This window comes from Ptychodera flava, chromosome 13 (genome assembly GCF_041260155.1).
Source record: "Ptychodera flava strain L36383 chromosome 13, AS_Pfla_20210202, whole genome shotgun sequence".
NCBI classification, from domain to species: domain Eukaryota; kingdom Metazoa; phylum Hemichordata; class Enteropneusta; family Ptychoderidae; genus Ptychodera; species Ptychodera flava.
In genome coordinates this window covers 29,117,805-29,132,812 of record NC_091940.1, presented here as the reverse complement: position 1 = coordinate 29,132,812, position 15,008 = coordinate 29,117,805, and the positions used below count along the sequence as shown (strand labels likewise).

The 15,008-nt window shown below is 37.2% G+C and overlaps 1 protein-coding gene across 5 annotated transcripts in view; it reads left to right on the top strand.

The window, feature by feature from the left end:
- Positions 1-13,453, top strand: part of LOC139148073 (uncharacterized) — a 30,791-nt gene extending 17,338 nt beyond the window's left edge. For all 5 annotated transcript variants that reach the window (XM_070719361.1, XM_070719358.1, XM_070719362.1 and 2 more), the window contains 3 exons: positions 7,082-7,241; positions 7,763-7,994; positions 8,186-13,453. In XM_070719361.1, the coding sequence (XP_070575462.1) occupies positions 7,082-7,241; positions 7,763-7,994; positions 8,186-8,484 (691 nt within the window). In that variant the 3' untranslated portion in view covers positions 8,485-13,453. The remainder of the gene's footprint in view (positions 1-7,081; positions 7,242-7,762; positions 7,995-8,185) is intronic.
- The last annotated feature ends 1,555 nt before the right edge of the window (positions 13,454-15,008 follow it).

Genomic DNA, 15,008 nt, shown 5'->3' with positions numbered 1-15,008 from the left:
GTAAAGGGGCAGGGCTTAGCATACTACCGGGTAATACATACCGGTAGCTATCCGTCCTCCATATTTGATATGTCACAGAACATGCAGACGACTCTGTTAAGTATGCCATGGCTGGTCGTGTGGAGGCGCCCTTTTTTAAAAGTGGCCATCTTCGTAAAATCTGTGATTTGCTATTAAAAAACAGGTGACCAAATACCTTTAACAAGTGTCTGTTGGGTTATTGAGACCAAACCTTTCATGTAAAGAACGGAAAGGTGTAAACTCAATATTTGTGTTTCTAAATTCTTTACGGTGAGAGGGACTTGTTCTTTTAGCCTTCCAACTAGTTTTGAAGTCTGTGAGAATTGTTTTAGAAATTTTCTTGTGGCAGCTATTTACATACATGTATGATACATGTAACTGGGTATGTAAACTTTCTATAGTCAAGGATGTAGAGTCAGAGGCTGGTCAAAGAGACAAACTGAACCCTCTGTCTGCTTTTTCACATCCAGTAGTCCATTGCTGTCATGTACATGTATATATATACAACAGAGGTTGGAATTTCCATAACATACATGTATACTGTAGAAACTTGCCTGTAGTAAGTGCCATTTGAAGCAAAATCCTAGTCAATTTTTACTGCCAACAGTTTCCGTTGTGATTGAACTAGTCGAAGTTGGACAGTTTTACAACCAACGAGCAAAGTGCAATATTTGTCCCACCCTAGGGGTACAGGTTGATTGCAAAATATACTGTACAGTGTCTTTAAAAACATTCATGACAGCTTTATGGCTTTCCGCACAACGCTGTAGTTGATGCAGTAGCGTTCTGACACTTCTGAGTTGTTGACTCTGGAAAATGGATCTGTGCACCAGACATGAAATTATTCTGAAATCTTGAATATTAAATCCAGTTTAATTTTTTCAGATATATTTAATATGCTCATGAATAATTTTTAGTCCCTGTACATGAAAAATTTACTATGTGAATCTTAATCCTACATTGAAAATATCATTATGAAAGAAGAGAAATATTAGACTTCAATAATGAAATACTCAATAATAATCGTCAATTATAGTTTTCAGTGGCAATTAAACTTTTACGGCATATAGTTACAAATCACATTGAATCAGTTTCCGTGGTTCCATAATTTTAGTTACGATGTACTGCTGTATACGGAAATGAGAATGCTGAATCAGCAGCTGTAAATGGTACATGTATATTCCGCTTCTGTGGATCGTGTGTGGTTGGATAATTCTCACACATAGAGCATGTACTGGACGTCCTGTCAGAACAAGCAAATGAATATTTCAAATAAGTGGTATCAGGGATTTTCAACAAATGATAGTGGTCAGATGTTAAAAATCTGTAATAAGTGGAGTGAATTCAGGAATACTTGCTTTTGTTATTGTTTTACAGTGTTTCTAGTCTCAAAAACGAACCACTCACACACATTTTATTTATAAAGGACAGCTTTACAACATATTTACATGTAACCTTATGATACTGAGGTTGTGTTCAGGTATTGTAATGTATAAACCTGGTGAAATATTTGACAGCACCATTCAGAAAGTTTACACGCATGTCAAGTCTTCACTGGTTTTTAAACGATGTCTAGTGTAGAGCAGTATAGTCATAATCATAAAATAAAAAAAAACTATCCCCAGATTTTGAAACAGTCATTAAAGTACATTGTATTATACTCATTCTGTAGTATTACAATATATTCAAAAGAAGATTTATTCACAGATTCTGAAACAACTACATGTCGACCCCATTTCCTGAGAGACCATATCATTTCCCCTTCTGTTACATTTAAGCCATAAATGTTACAGTATCTATGTTTTCAGGGGCCTTCAAATGTTCATATTTTCGTTCAAATGCACCATAAGGGACATGTTGTGCTTCAGTAGTTTTAAACATCATGAGCTTATGGTGAAATATGAACTTTGTAGTATGAGGGATAGTTTTTGCAATATAGAGAGAGAACTACATGTACCCTGCAGAGAAAGTTTCCATGTACATGTACACACGCCTATCTCGTCAATCAGGCAGGCAGTCTGTTACTGTTAAATTTATAGATCACATGCATATACTATTCAAATTGTACCTCAATTTAGAACAGAATGCTTATAGTGAAGTGTATTTCAACCAAAAAGATATTATTGATTGGGGAAGTGTGAAATGAAATATGACTGATGAAGAAGGAAACACGATGAGCATGAGAAATGTCGAACCATACCTAGCAAGTGTGACTGTTCATAAATCATCAGACGCTTGTAGACACATTGAATAATTTCATCTATTCCCACCGACCGCTTTAGAAAATTAAACACCATTTTGTTAAGGCTTCCAGTGTCACTGGTTAAATTTTTAATAAAATTGCTGTTGCAAGAATAATAATGATTAGTGTACTCCATAAATTTCAAAGAAGAATAGAAATTGTGTTTGTATGAGACGGCACTATATTTTCCATGTACAGATTGCCTCATTGCTCAAAAAAAATAATTAAGGAAACAAACTGGGTTTTAGAATATTTGTGGACGTACAGTCTGTACAGCATAATAGTTTAACATCGAGATGGTTGCTGATGTTTGTTAGTATCCTGCATGTATATTATTTTCTGGTTAATTAATTTTTTGCTGGTGAAATGAAATTAGGGCAAGGGTTATATTTCATTTTGTACAGTTTCTTTAAACACAGCCAATGTACGTATGAAAGCACATTAAAAATTTATAAATTTATCTCGAATGTTGAAATATGCATTACCATTGTTAATGGAATGTTTCAAATGTGAGAGAGAGACAGATAATATACCGATAGATAGCTAGATACATGCAGATTGATATACAGATAGATATATCAATATATGGATAGATATATCAATATCTATGTCATATCTCAGAAAAAGAAATAAGCATATATGAATACAAACAAAAATGTTCAGTAAATACCATAAATAACAGGATGCATGGTAAACAAACAGCTGTCTGTATCAGCAGTAGTTGGCAAGTTCTGTGAATTCATGAATTTTTCAACATTGGACCAAATTGCCAATGAGCAGATGACTACAGAATTACATCTTTCACTATGTGCGCCAAATACCGTAGATGTTGTGTTGGGTTTCCCTTTTGACTGTTTCGCAGAATTTCAAATAAAAGGGGTGTAAAGTTTCTGTTGTAAAAGTACTTACAAATACCAGTGGAGTGAAGGCTCCAAATGATAAATGAAATCACAAAGCTCTGTCTGTAGCATATTTAAGTTTGCTTGCATCAAAAATGGTAATTTTTTAGACACGTTCTTACATGAACATGTTTTCTTGACTTTGATCTTGCTAGTTCCATCAATGGTAACACAAAGTATTGAGCACTTGTGGAAGCTTGTAGAGTGACTTTGTATACCGTACATTGGTATCGTCATGGATAATAACGTGTTGGGTACATGAAAATCTGCTACTGCCTATAATACTACATGTAATTGGTAACCCTTTGAGTGCTCCAATTTTTCCCACCAAACTTTTTATGTGATTAGGTTTCAAATTTTATAATTTTTTTTTGATAATTTTGGAGCAAATGGACATAACTCTTTATTAGCTACAGTTTTTAGTCCCACCGAGAAATGCCAAGGAGCTGGTGAAGTAGTCTAGGCCTGTATGTTTCTGACAAGGACCATTCAAATTCAAGAATACCTTATTGTGAACCCAGGCTTTTTCCTTTTGCTTAATAGTTAAATCCTCTGATGGTATTATTCAGAGGCCTCTGCAAAATTCTCTCATGTGGGCATAATTTCACATCAGACGGCAGTAGAGTTCAACACCTAATGATCCGTAAAGTACAGTTACAGTGCAGTGGGTGTAATACAACAATGTGACACATGTATGCATTACTGCTTAGTCAAGAAAGGATATTTGTTATATTGAATAAAAATCATAAAAATATCATCAAAATTTCCAGCTATCATGCAGGATTCATGTCGGTGAACATTGGGCATAGCACTTTTACCAAACACAAGTACATGTTCTGTGCAGTTATTATGCTGTCTGCCATAGAATTATGCTGAGTTAATTTTAGCGGGCACTGTTTCATCAGTGATGACTTGTTGCCTCTGCTGTGATTGGGATAAATGCTGTACAAAGGTTGCAGCATGTTCCACCATATGTTCTTTCACAAGTACGTGGATTGCATGTAGACAAGCCTGTTACGGTACAGCAACATCTCATTTCCTTCTAGTTACATCATATACCTTTCTCATGGGTGCAGGCAGTGGTTACAAGCCCAGCACTGTATCATGAACAGACTTACAAAACTGTCTGTTGAAGTGCAAAGGAACAATGCACAATCCATTTTACATCAGAACGAATACATGTACAACTCTGTACACATTTGGCCTTGATGGTGGTACACGTATCATGGATTTAAGGTAGTATGCGCCTTGAAAGTAAAAGACTTAAACTTTTGCTCAAACTTTCTTCAAAGAATATTTCAATCATTCTCTTTCAATATCAAGAATAAAAATCGGGTGTCGGCATGCAAATTTTGGAACTAGAGAAACAAATTACTCAGGATTTACCAATATTTGTAATTCAAAATGGCCACCATCCGTGGGTTAACTCTATGCAAAAAAAATTTCGACTTTCCAAAAACTAAGCGGTTGAAAAGTTTTCTTACACCAAGAACTTTAAAAATGAACCCCAAAATGAACCCCAACAAGTGGTAGAGCAGAAAAGAATTGAAAAAGTCTGAGAGTCCGAATATCTGTCCACTGGAGGTACGTTCTACCTTAATAGGAAGTGTAAGGTTACTTATATCATATGGGTCTAGCATGTAGACAGTTTGTATCTTTTTCATGAGAAATTCTGAAAAGAAACCCAGACATCTTTAATATGCAAATCTAGCTGTGAGGACAATTCAGGGTATATTGATGCAGTGACAATGGAGCCTTTTGTGTTTTTGTTTCTTCTCATCACTCAGTCAGCACTCAGCCATGGTTTGACCTCGTTCAGGCAACACGCTTTTCACCTTTGCGTAATCCGTTTTGTTCGAGTGGGCCTCTTTGACTGTGGACAGCTGAGCATATTTGGTTCTCTTATAGACAGATACTCTCCCCAAGGGGGAAACCAATGTGTCATCTGCCTCTTTCATTGCTGCAGTGAACCAAACTGCTCCCCTTTTGATAAAATGACCATTTGTCCAGATTATAAATTGGGGGACTATTTCCGGCTGTGTACTTCCCAGACATCTTTTGTATAAAAGTTAAGGATTATCAGGGGTTTCATTAAGTTTTGAAGTAGGGGGCCAAAATGAAAAAGTAGGCGGCTTGCAGCTGCCATGACCACAAAGCGGTCGCCGTGGGGGAGGGTCCTGTTCCCCCTCCCGGCCGAAGGCCGGAAACCCTGAAAAATGAGTTAAAATTCACTTTTTACAGCTCACAGTCACATGAATTTCTAGTATTTTTAGGAGAATTGTCAGCAGTGTTCCAGGGCAATTTGTGTTTATATCATAAAAGCCATACCTGGGAGATTAGGCCTAAATATGATAATTCATAATTACAAATAATAAAATGTGGTAATGTTGACGATATTTTGAACAAAGAAAACTGAAGTCTTAGAACCTAAGAACCTCAGTCTATGCTTTTGGGAGGTAAACTATAATAATTCACTATTATTAATGATATAAATTTGATATTGTAGACGATGTTATAACTGTTACATCTAGACAGGGGTTAGGGGATTGCCCCTCTGATCTGTTGAAATGTTGGCACCCCAATTAATTTGTCAAGGCGGACCACTTCCCCCCAATGAAATGTAGAGGTACAAGTAGAACACATGAATTGGTGAACCCCCCCCCCCGAAATTTTCTATTAAAGGGGGAAATCCCCCTTGTTGATGCCATCCTGGATGAAACACTGATATTTTAAGAACAGTAAATGAGAAAATTTTCATTAATGTATAATGTTATGCTTTAAAAATTAATGTAAGAACCCTGATGTTTGGTATGGCAATCTGTAGATGAAGAACTTTTATACCACTGGGGAGGTAAAAAGGATAATTTATTTAACAATAACGATAAAAACTGACAATCATTACCATATTTCGCAAATAGAAACAAAGACCCTCAAGGTTATTTGACTATATTGGTATGCAAAGTAAGAACCTTGATGTAGGATATGAAAATTTGTACGTTCAGAAGCTCACATTTGGATTTAACCTGACGATCGCTTTTGAAGTGAATTTTAGTGGTCTGATCGTATTTTAACCACTCTCTGGGTGACGTTTTTATTGGCGTCGATAGACCGAAAAGCAGTATATAATACGTCCAGCTGGTTATATACCTTGACATTTACGCCTACCACGGTGCAACGCACGTCGGCTTACTAAAATTCGAACTGTAGTCGGGAAGTTTTTCGCGAGAAAAAAATTAGGTCATTGTCTTCGAAAACAGTTTAAATCCACGTAATTATCCTTCTCTTGTTTCTTGGTCCACTTCAAAACCGAAGATCGTACAGAGAAGCTTGACCTTGCGATCGCTTCCGTCTTCATTTGTTCATCGACCATTTTTAATTGAGCTAATGACAGCTGACAGGTGTAGTACGCACGTTTTCATTGGCGTATATAAAGGTCACCACATCGGGATCAGCAATTCAGGTATCCAATAGAATCGTCCGTTGCAATTCTGATTTTTATTAAGGCAGTATACGCAAGACCGTGCTGCATCGTAGTACTAGGCGATCGTAGTAGTCGCTCGTCTTCTTCTAAATTTTGTTTCACACAAAAGCCGTTGCACAGTTTGACTACACAGTTTGTGAAACTTGTCCGTATCATTTCAGAAGGTAAAAAATATTTCAGCGATGAAAGAGTTCAAATTTTCCGAAAAAGTAGCCGGCGAAATCGTGAGAGTAACCGGTCAATTTCGCCGGCTGCCGGCTCTTAATGAAACCCCTAGGATTATACATGTTGTTGTATTGTATTTTTAAAATGATTGTCACACATGTTGTATCCATATACTGTGTGACTCCCACAAAAAAATGACAGGCTGGTTGTACCACATTTACAGGTGTACTGTATTGTTGTTATCCTTGTTATATTTCCATCATTCCTAAACAGAATCATTGTCTTTGCCGTGGTCCTCAAGCTGGGTTTCTACCTGTGTTGGTACCAGTCACGTCGGCAACGAGGAGCACAAGCCACGCAGATGAGAGTCGTGATGCCCGATGGTTCAATCAGAGTGATGACAGTGGCCACTCGAGTCAGAGGATCTTGTCAGGTAAAGGAACCAACACTTTGGTTGTTCAGGGGGTAGAGTGTGGAGAGGGGGAACAAACAGTGTTTTTTTCAGGGGGTAGGGTATGGAAGGGGTACTGATACTCAGACTCTCACTTTTACAGTACTTTTTTGGTCTCCCTTTTGTTTAGTCTCATTGTGGAGCTCATGGAATAAAGTTTCAACCTGTTTATTTTTGAGAAAATAAAAAAGTTAATTTTTCCCCATAGAGTTACCACAGGGATGAATTTAAAGAGTCTTGAAATATTTGCTAATTGTTGCTATAGTACCAAATTTTTGCATGGTAACCCCAAATTTTTGTTGATTTCATCAGGGAATGGTTCAAAGTTCCATATGGCAATTGTAGGAAGAGATTAAAATTCTATCATTTATGAGGCATGTATGATGTACACTACCGTAAATGTTAAACTTGAACTACAGTACATTGAGGACCATGGGTGCTGCTGATGTTTGTCCATGTTCACCACACTAAGATCATAATGTTTGCTTTCTCAATTTCCCCAGCCAGTAACAGCAGACACACTATACCAATATGACAATCCCATCATCGTAAATAGCAATGTCCAGACAAGCAACACTGTCCAGACTAGCAGCACTGTTCAGACAAACAGCCAAGGGCAAGGACAGCAACCTGTGGGTCAGTTTCCGAGGCCGCCATCGTATTCTGGTCAGCTTGAAACAAAGGACAATCAAGAAGACCTCCCGCCAGCCTATGCGGCAATTTTTAACCAAACAGGTGGGAATTTTTTTGTCTGTTTTCATAAATTTTTCCACTCAATACCCCAATTCTTTTGATATCGAATTCAGAGCATTTTCTGTCATTTTTGCATCAAAATTTGGTAAAATATCTGTGAATTTTTACAATATAATGTATCCCTGTATATTTCATACACACACTATGCCTAACGTCTGTCCCTTGTCCTACAGAGTCAACTGCACAAGAGAGTGGTATCATAGTTGACGGCACCAACAATACAAACCCCGCTGTCTTGCCCACTGCAACATTCGAAGGCATTAGTCCGCCACCGTACAGCCCAATGGACACATCCACCAGCACTGGCCTTGCCATGGGAGAGAACTCAACCGGGAACACGGCGACGGCACCACAGACTCCGGTCACCTCACCACCGTATGTCCCCCCACCTCCAACAGTCGAGACCTGGTCATCGCAGCCGCCGCCACCACCAACAACCGCAGTGGTCACATCACCGCCCTCTGCAAATTAAATAATGACTTCTTTTCATGTCGATGAACACAGGTATAAGAGCTAAACTCTTAGTGTTGATATTAATTTTAGATACCGAAAATGCCTCCTCTTGCAACAAATCAAAATTTCTATCTAGGAAATCAAGTCTTTAAAAAAAGTTCTGATCAGAAACCCTTCTATTTGTTTACTTCATTTTTGAAGCACCTATTCCAACCTTTTAGCTTAGTTTTATTGCTTTCTGATACCATTCTTTTTTGAAATTGCATTATTTAACTTTACCTACCTCTTACATTCAGCTGACACAGGTATATTCCGCACACCAAATTAGGTAATTACCCAGCAACTTATCTGAGCAGTTTGCTGTATGACCTGGCATTTACCTAAACAAGCCTTAGTCTGTTTTATTGTCTGAAGACTGATAAGGAATCCACCAGACTCAGCAGGCAGCTCCCACTGAGTAAACTGATATGCCTATACTAGAACAAACCATTTCAACTAGCAGCCAGTTCATGGGAAAGTTCTGAAAGTGGGAATAAAATATTGTATAGTTTTAAACATGATCTGTTGTAGGAAGGAGAGCTGCCTGCTGAGTTTGGTTGATTCCTTATCAGTCTTCCGACAATAAAACAGACTTAGGTGAACACCAGGGCATACAGCAAACAACTCAGCGAAGTTGCTGGCTACATGTAATTACCTAATTTGGTGAGCCAATTGTACCCACTTGAACTGTAACAATGAATTACCCGTTGTAGTCAAAGTTAATGTATCTTATAGCCTCTGAGTCAAATCATGACATTGATTAGCCACAGTGCACATCCAAAATTCAACCCAAGTTCCTGCTAACACGTGTGACTTAACTCACAAGATGAATTTATGTCTATCCAGTTTGAAATGCCATTTCAATCCCATCACAAAAAGTAAGCTATCTGTGTAGAAGTTGTATGATTTTTGGTGCAAGTTTCAGAAACAAATATTCAAATCTCATCTAAACTCACTACATGTATGTTATAATGATCAGTCTTTAACATAGCACCCTGCAAGAGCTACGGGCCTCCTCCTCACCTAAGGATGCCCCTCATAATGAATGATCAGAAATGAACCCCCTGTGATGACATTAAACTAGCAATTTCACCTAACATATACCTCTTGATTTTAAGTCGCACCCGAAAACTAATGGGTTGGTATTCCGTACAGTATACTGATAAGAATATACCGGTAGTGATTTTTGAAAAGTTCCCAAACTTTCAGGTGTTATTGAAACACAAGCCAGATTGATACACTGCTGGCTCAAGAAATTTGTCTTTTGATTCACAAAAAATTTGCATATTACGTGAACTGGTAAAGGGTTAAATACAAAGAAATTTCCAGAGAATCCTTAAAGTTACTGAAAAAGTTCAGAAATGTTGAAAGTTAAAGGGTGTCCAATGTGAATAGATTTATCTCAGCATAACAACTGTCTTTATTGAATTCCTTTACTGTTGTATAAAGTTGTACTGTGTTTGGTCAATGGGTTAAACCTGGAATTCGCATGGACCGCGGTACATGTTCACAAACCATGTTCACACACACACACAAAGAAATATATGTATTTCCGGATGCGTTTGCATGTAGGTATGTTTCTATTGCCATCATGTGATCTCTCTTGCATACCGAGTCTGCAAAACACTCCACCTGTTCATTGAATTTCACAGTAGAACCACTCTTTCATCTAGGTTTTCAGACATTTTGTCCTAACAATGGAATATGTTATCATTTTTAATCAAAACCATCCAATCAGCCACTGTATGTAGTGAGCCTGTGTTTAGAATATGCAAATTTTATGCATATAATGAGAAATTATGACGGAAGGTTGAAACACTGCATGATATATTTTGAGTTAAGTACTCCCTGTAGTTGCATTTCATTTCTAGGGGTATATTTCATAGATGTTGCTTATTTTATTTTACTTGCCTTTGAAGGATGAACTTGACTGTTCCCATTTTGCTATGGTATCCATGAATTGGTTGAGCCAGGGGCATTTTTCAATAGTTTAGCATGTTAGCTCTTGAACTTAGGATCATTACAACACACTTTTAAGACACCAAGGTTGATGCAAGGATAGCATCAGGAAGCATCGTTAAAATTTATTGACAAATTGGAGTTCATCAGCTGGTCAGAAAAAACACAGAGAAAGTCAGTTACTTGCCATTATGTACAGTTCTAAGCCATTTTTCAAAATTTGATCATTTTACAAAGTCAATCATAGACTTTCAAGAATTTTCCTCCCAGTGTTTAGTAGTCCTATTAAAGATCAAACTGAAGTGGGCGCCTCCCAGAGTTCACTCACCTGTAAACGATGCACTGATAACTGAAATCGACCTTAAAAAGAGGTCATTCAATTTAAAAGTTCATTTAAGGTATATTTATGGAACTGAGCATGTATTTGTACCTATCATTTACATACCTAGTAGTGTCCCACTTTTTGTCAGCTATATTTGAGTGATTGTCAATAAGGCCTTAATATCTATACCCAAAGGAATAGGAACTGCAGATTCTAAATTGGATGAGAGTATTTTGATATTAGTATTTTATAGAAACAATTAACAAAAAAAGATAACAAGATAATGTTGGTCTCGATCTCGTGAATTAAAGATTTGTTTTCACTTGGTGAGAATGTTTTTAATCATGGTTTTAATTGAGTAAATTTTAGCGTACCTTTTGGTAGGGCATAATCATCTACACTCATTTCTAATCGGAGTGTCTATATGTATTAATCAGGGTTTTCATCAGATAACATAAAAAAAACATATACCTTTGACATGTTTCCCGTCCCTACTCTATGGTGAATAAGTTTTTTTCTACCAGCAACAAACAAAGCAAGGCGCTACGAGGATGTTGACAGAGTCATGCAATCAACTGACTCGCTGGTCAATTCTAAGTATGTCGATAAAAAAGGGAAAGGTACTTCATTTTTTATAGTTCAGTTTTTTTTTGGGGGGGGGGGGGAGGTGGGGGAGGTGGGGGGTTTCTTTTGACAAATTTGAAAGTACCCAGTTTTATTGGGAATGAAAGGACTTGTTATAAGGCTGATAAAAAGAACAAAATTTTTCTCTTACAATAGAATTTGCTTGAACTATTGTCGCATGTACATGCAGTCACTAAAAAAGTTTCAGGAATTTGTGTCTATTTACAGATATGATATAATCAGAGTATTTTCCATATAGTGGAAACAAATACCGTATGATATCCTGGTGAAGTAATTCAAGTTATATAGAAACCCATACATGAAATGTGTCTTTGAACTATTTCAGTTAAGGTAGTATGCCCTTCGAAAGTAAGGACTTAAATATTTGCTCAAACTTTACAAAGTGAATCTTTCAACCATTCTCTTTCAAAATCAAGAATAAAAAATCAGGGGTCACTGTGCAAATTTTGGTACTGGAGAAACAAGTTACACAAGATATACCAAGATTTAAAATTCAAAATGGCCGCCATCCCTGTGTTAACTCTATTGATAAAAATAATTTTTTTTTTTTTCATAAAACTAAGGTGGTTAAAGTTTTTCATTTTCCACGAGCTTCAAAATGAGCCCCAACAAATGGTAGATCAGAAAAGAATTGAAAAGTTTGAGAGACCAAATATCTGCCCCAAGGTGCATTCTACCATAACTATATGTCATTTCCAAACTATTGTAATAACACACCTACAGTACAGACATGTAGAACAGTTTTTTTGTAGTATCCAAACAGAAATCTGATTATATAAGAGTATAAAACTAATGAAGGACAATTCACTATTATATGTATATATTCCTGGTAATTTAATCTACAGTACAATGTTCATTTTAAGGACATTATTATTCAGAGATGAACTATGTTCTAAGAGTATTGATCTAACATTTACTTTCTAAGCATGTTTTCACATATGAGGTCTTCATGTTTTTTGCTGGGACGCAATATTATGATAATTGTAAGACAAAGACGCAACGGGCGTTTGTAATTGAGCATGATAAGTAGTTTGTGAACCAGTGTTGTACTCAAAACCTAGTTTGTATAATTTAAAGGGCCATTAGCTGTAACTTTCCATGATTTTCTTGCCATTTTTGTTGGTAATGTCGACTACAATTTTATGTAATACTCTCTGGAGCATGAGATGCACAGTATCCCTGTACAAGTGTTGACTGCATTGTTTACTGTTGGATAGTGAAATCAGGTCTGGACTCAAATTCAAGTGTAAACAAACACACACACATAGATGCTATGTTGTCAAACTGAGTAGCCGGTGGTCCAATTGTACATGCTTTTGGGAGTAGAACAAAAATTTTGCAGTTGACATACAAAATGAACTGTGAAAAAAAAAATTTTTGCTCAAACTCTTCAATGAAACTTTCAACCATTGTCTTACCAAATCCAGAATAAAAATCAGCAGTTGCCATGCAAAGTTTGTCACTAGAGAAACAAATCATCTAACATTTACCGATACTTGAAATTCAAAATGGCCGCTACCTCTGTGCTAATTTTTGATTTCGAAAAACCAGGATGATGAAAATGTTTCTCACTTCAAGAGCTTTAAAATGAGTCCCCACAAGTGGTAAATCAGAAAAAAATTGTAAAAATTTGAGAGTCCAAATATCTGTCCTGAAGGCGCATTCTACTTTAAATGAGCATAAATTTATTTCTGCAAAATATTCTTTACTTGCTATGATTCAGCCAACTGTTGATGTATGTGGGGCATGCTTTGTGTTATGGTTTAAGATTTTGTATCACGCTTTTTGTTCAGTGGCCCTTAGGAGAAGATCGTCTCAGCTTATGTATCAACAGACTAGTACATTCCAAGGTTGTTTGTTTACAAAATCTAATTCACCAGCCTTTTTGTTTCAATCGAACGGGTAGTGGAATGGGGGGAAAAGCAGCAAATTTTATCATTGTACTTCTATAAATATTAGGTGTATCACTGATGTAAATATATGGTTGATGTAATGAAATAAAATATCACGCAGATTTTACACATTTATTGGCTAATTTCCATACTTTTTTGAAGTCCCTGTGTGTGGTGTTCAATGATCAGAATCAATTACAAGGTAGGTCGTATTTGGGATGTTGGTAGTCCTATACTCGGCATTATATTACCATGCCCTGTCCATTGCGTTTTAAATGGTCGACCTGAACCACGTGACTGCCCACAAATACACAGTAATGGTTTGTTTGCATGCCCGTGAATATGAATAATATCGTAACCACAGTAACTTTACAGCTAAAACGAAAATTGTGATTTGTACAAAGATCATAATCAATCTTAAAATAAAAAGGAGAATTTGTGGGCCAAGTTTAGACCCTTTTTTTCAAAAAAATCTCCGGATTTGCAAAATTTTTGCAGCGTGCACACTACTCACTGACAGCTTCTGGGGCCCCGTTTTCGTTCGCACAGGAAATTTTCGTAAATTTTCACGGTCTTTCGGGGTTCGTTGATAATATAATTGAAATAACAGACTCCGCGCTAACCATTAACGTTTATTTATGGGCAAGGGCGAGAGGAAAGACAAAAATCGCCCGTTAATATAGAAATAACGGACGACGCGCTGACCATTACCTTATTATATTACCATGCCTTGCCTGTCGCATTTTGATTGGTCGAGCTGAACCACGTGACTGACCACAAATGTAATGGTCTGTTTACATGCCCGTGAATATGAATAATAAGATTAACAACTCAAAGTATCGTATCTTTACAGCTCAAACGTAAATCTTAATCAATCACAAAATAAAATGGAGAACTTGTGGGCCAAGTTGAGATACTTTTTTTCTGAAAATATCTCCGGATTTGCCAATATTTTACAGCGCGCGTGACAGTGCGTCGCGTATTGCTCAGCTCTGGGGCCCAGTTGTCGTTCGCTCCGAAAATTTTCGCAAATTTTGACGGTTTTCTCCGGTTCGATGATAATATAATGGAAATAACAGACTCCGCTCTGACCATTAACGTGTATTTGTGGGCGCGGGCCCACAAATAAACGTTAATGGTCAGCGCGTCGCCCGTTATTTCTATAATAGAGCTGTTTGCAAATTAGCGTTATTGTTCCGTCATTAATATGCAAAAATATGCATTTGTCCGCACTTTTATTAGATAACACATTTTGAAATTACGCATGCAAGAATGATACCTCTTTATAGGCGACTGCCAGTGTAGCAATGGATACCGAGAGACGTCTGACCTATGTACAGCTAAGATTACGTGCTGTAACAACATGATGGTCGTGCAAGCAACAGTGACAAAATTTGTCCGCTTTTTGAAGCAGCATGTATCCGATGTCGCGCGCTCGTTGCTATATCTAGTATTATATTATAGTTTTGTCAGCACCAGTGAATTTTGTGACGTCATCCCTCATTTTTTACTGATTATGTATCCGATCATCTAGTATTGTTGCACAGATGTTTTCTACTTCTACAAATTGCCATATAGCAATAATGTATCCCCTCCCAGCCCATAATGGACCTCAAGCAAAGGTTTCACTCCCGGGGGTGGGGGGGAGGGGGCACTTCCATTGCTTGGCTTTACTTATACGTGCCA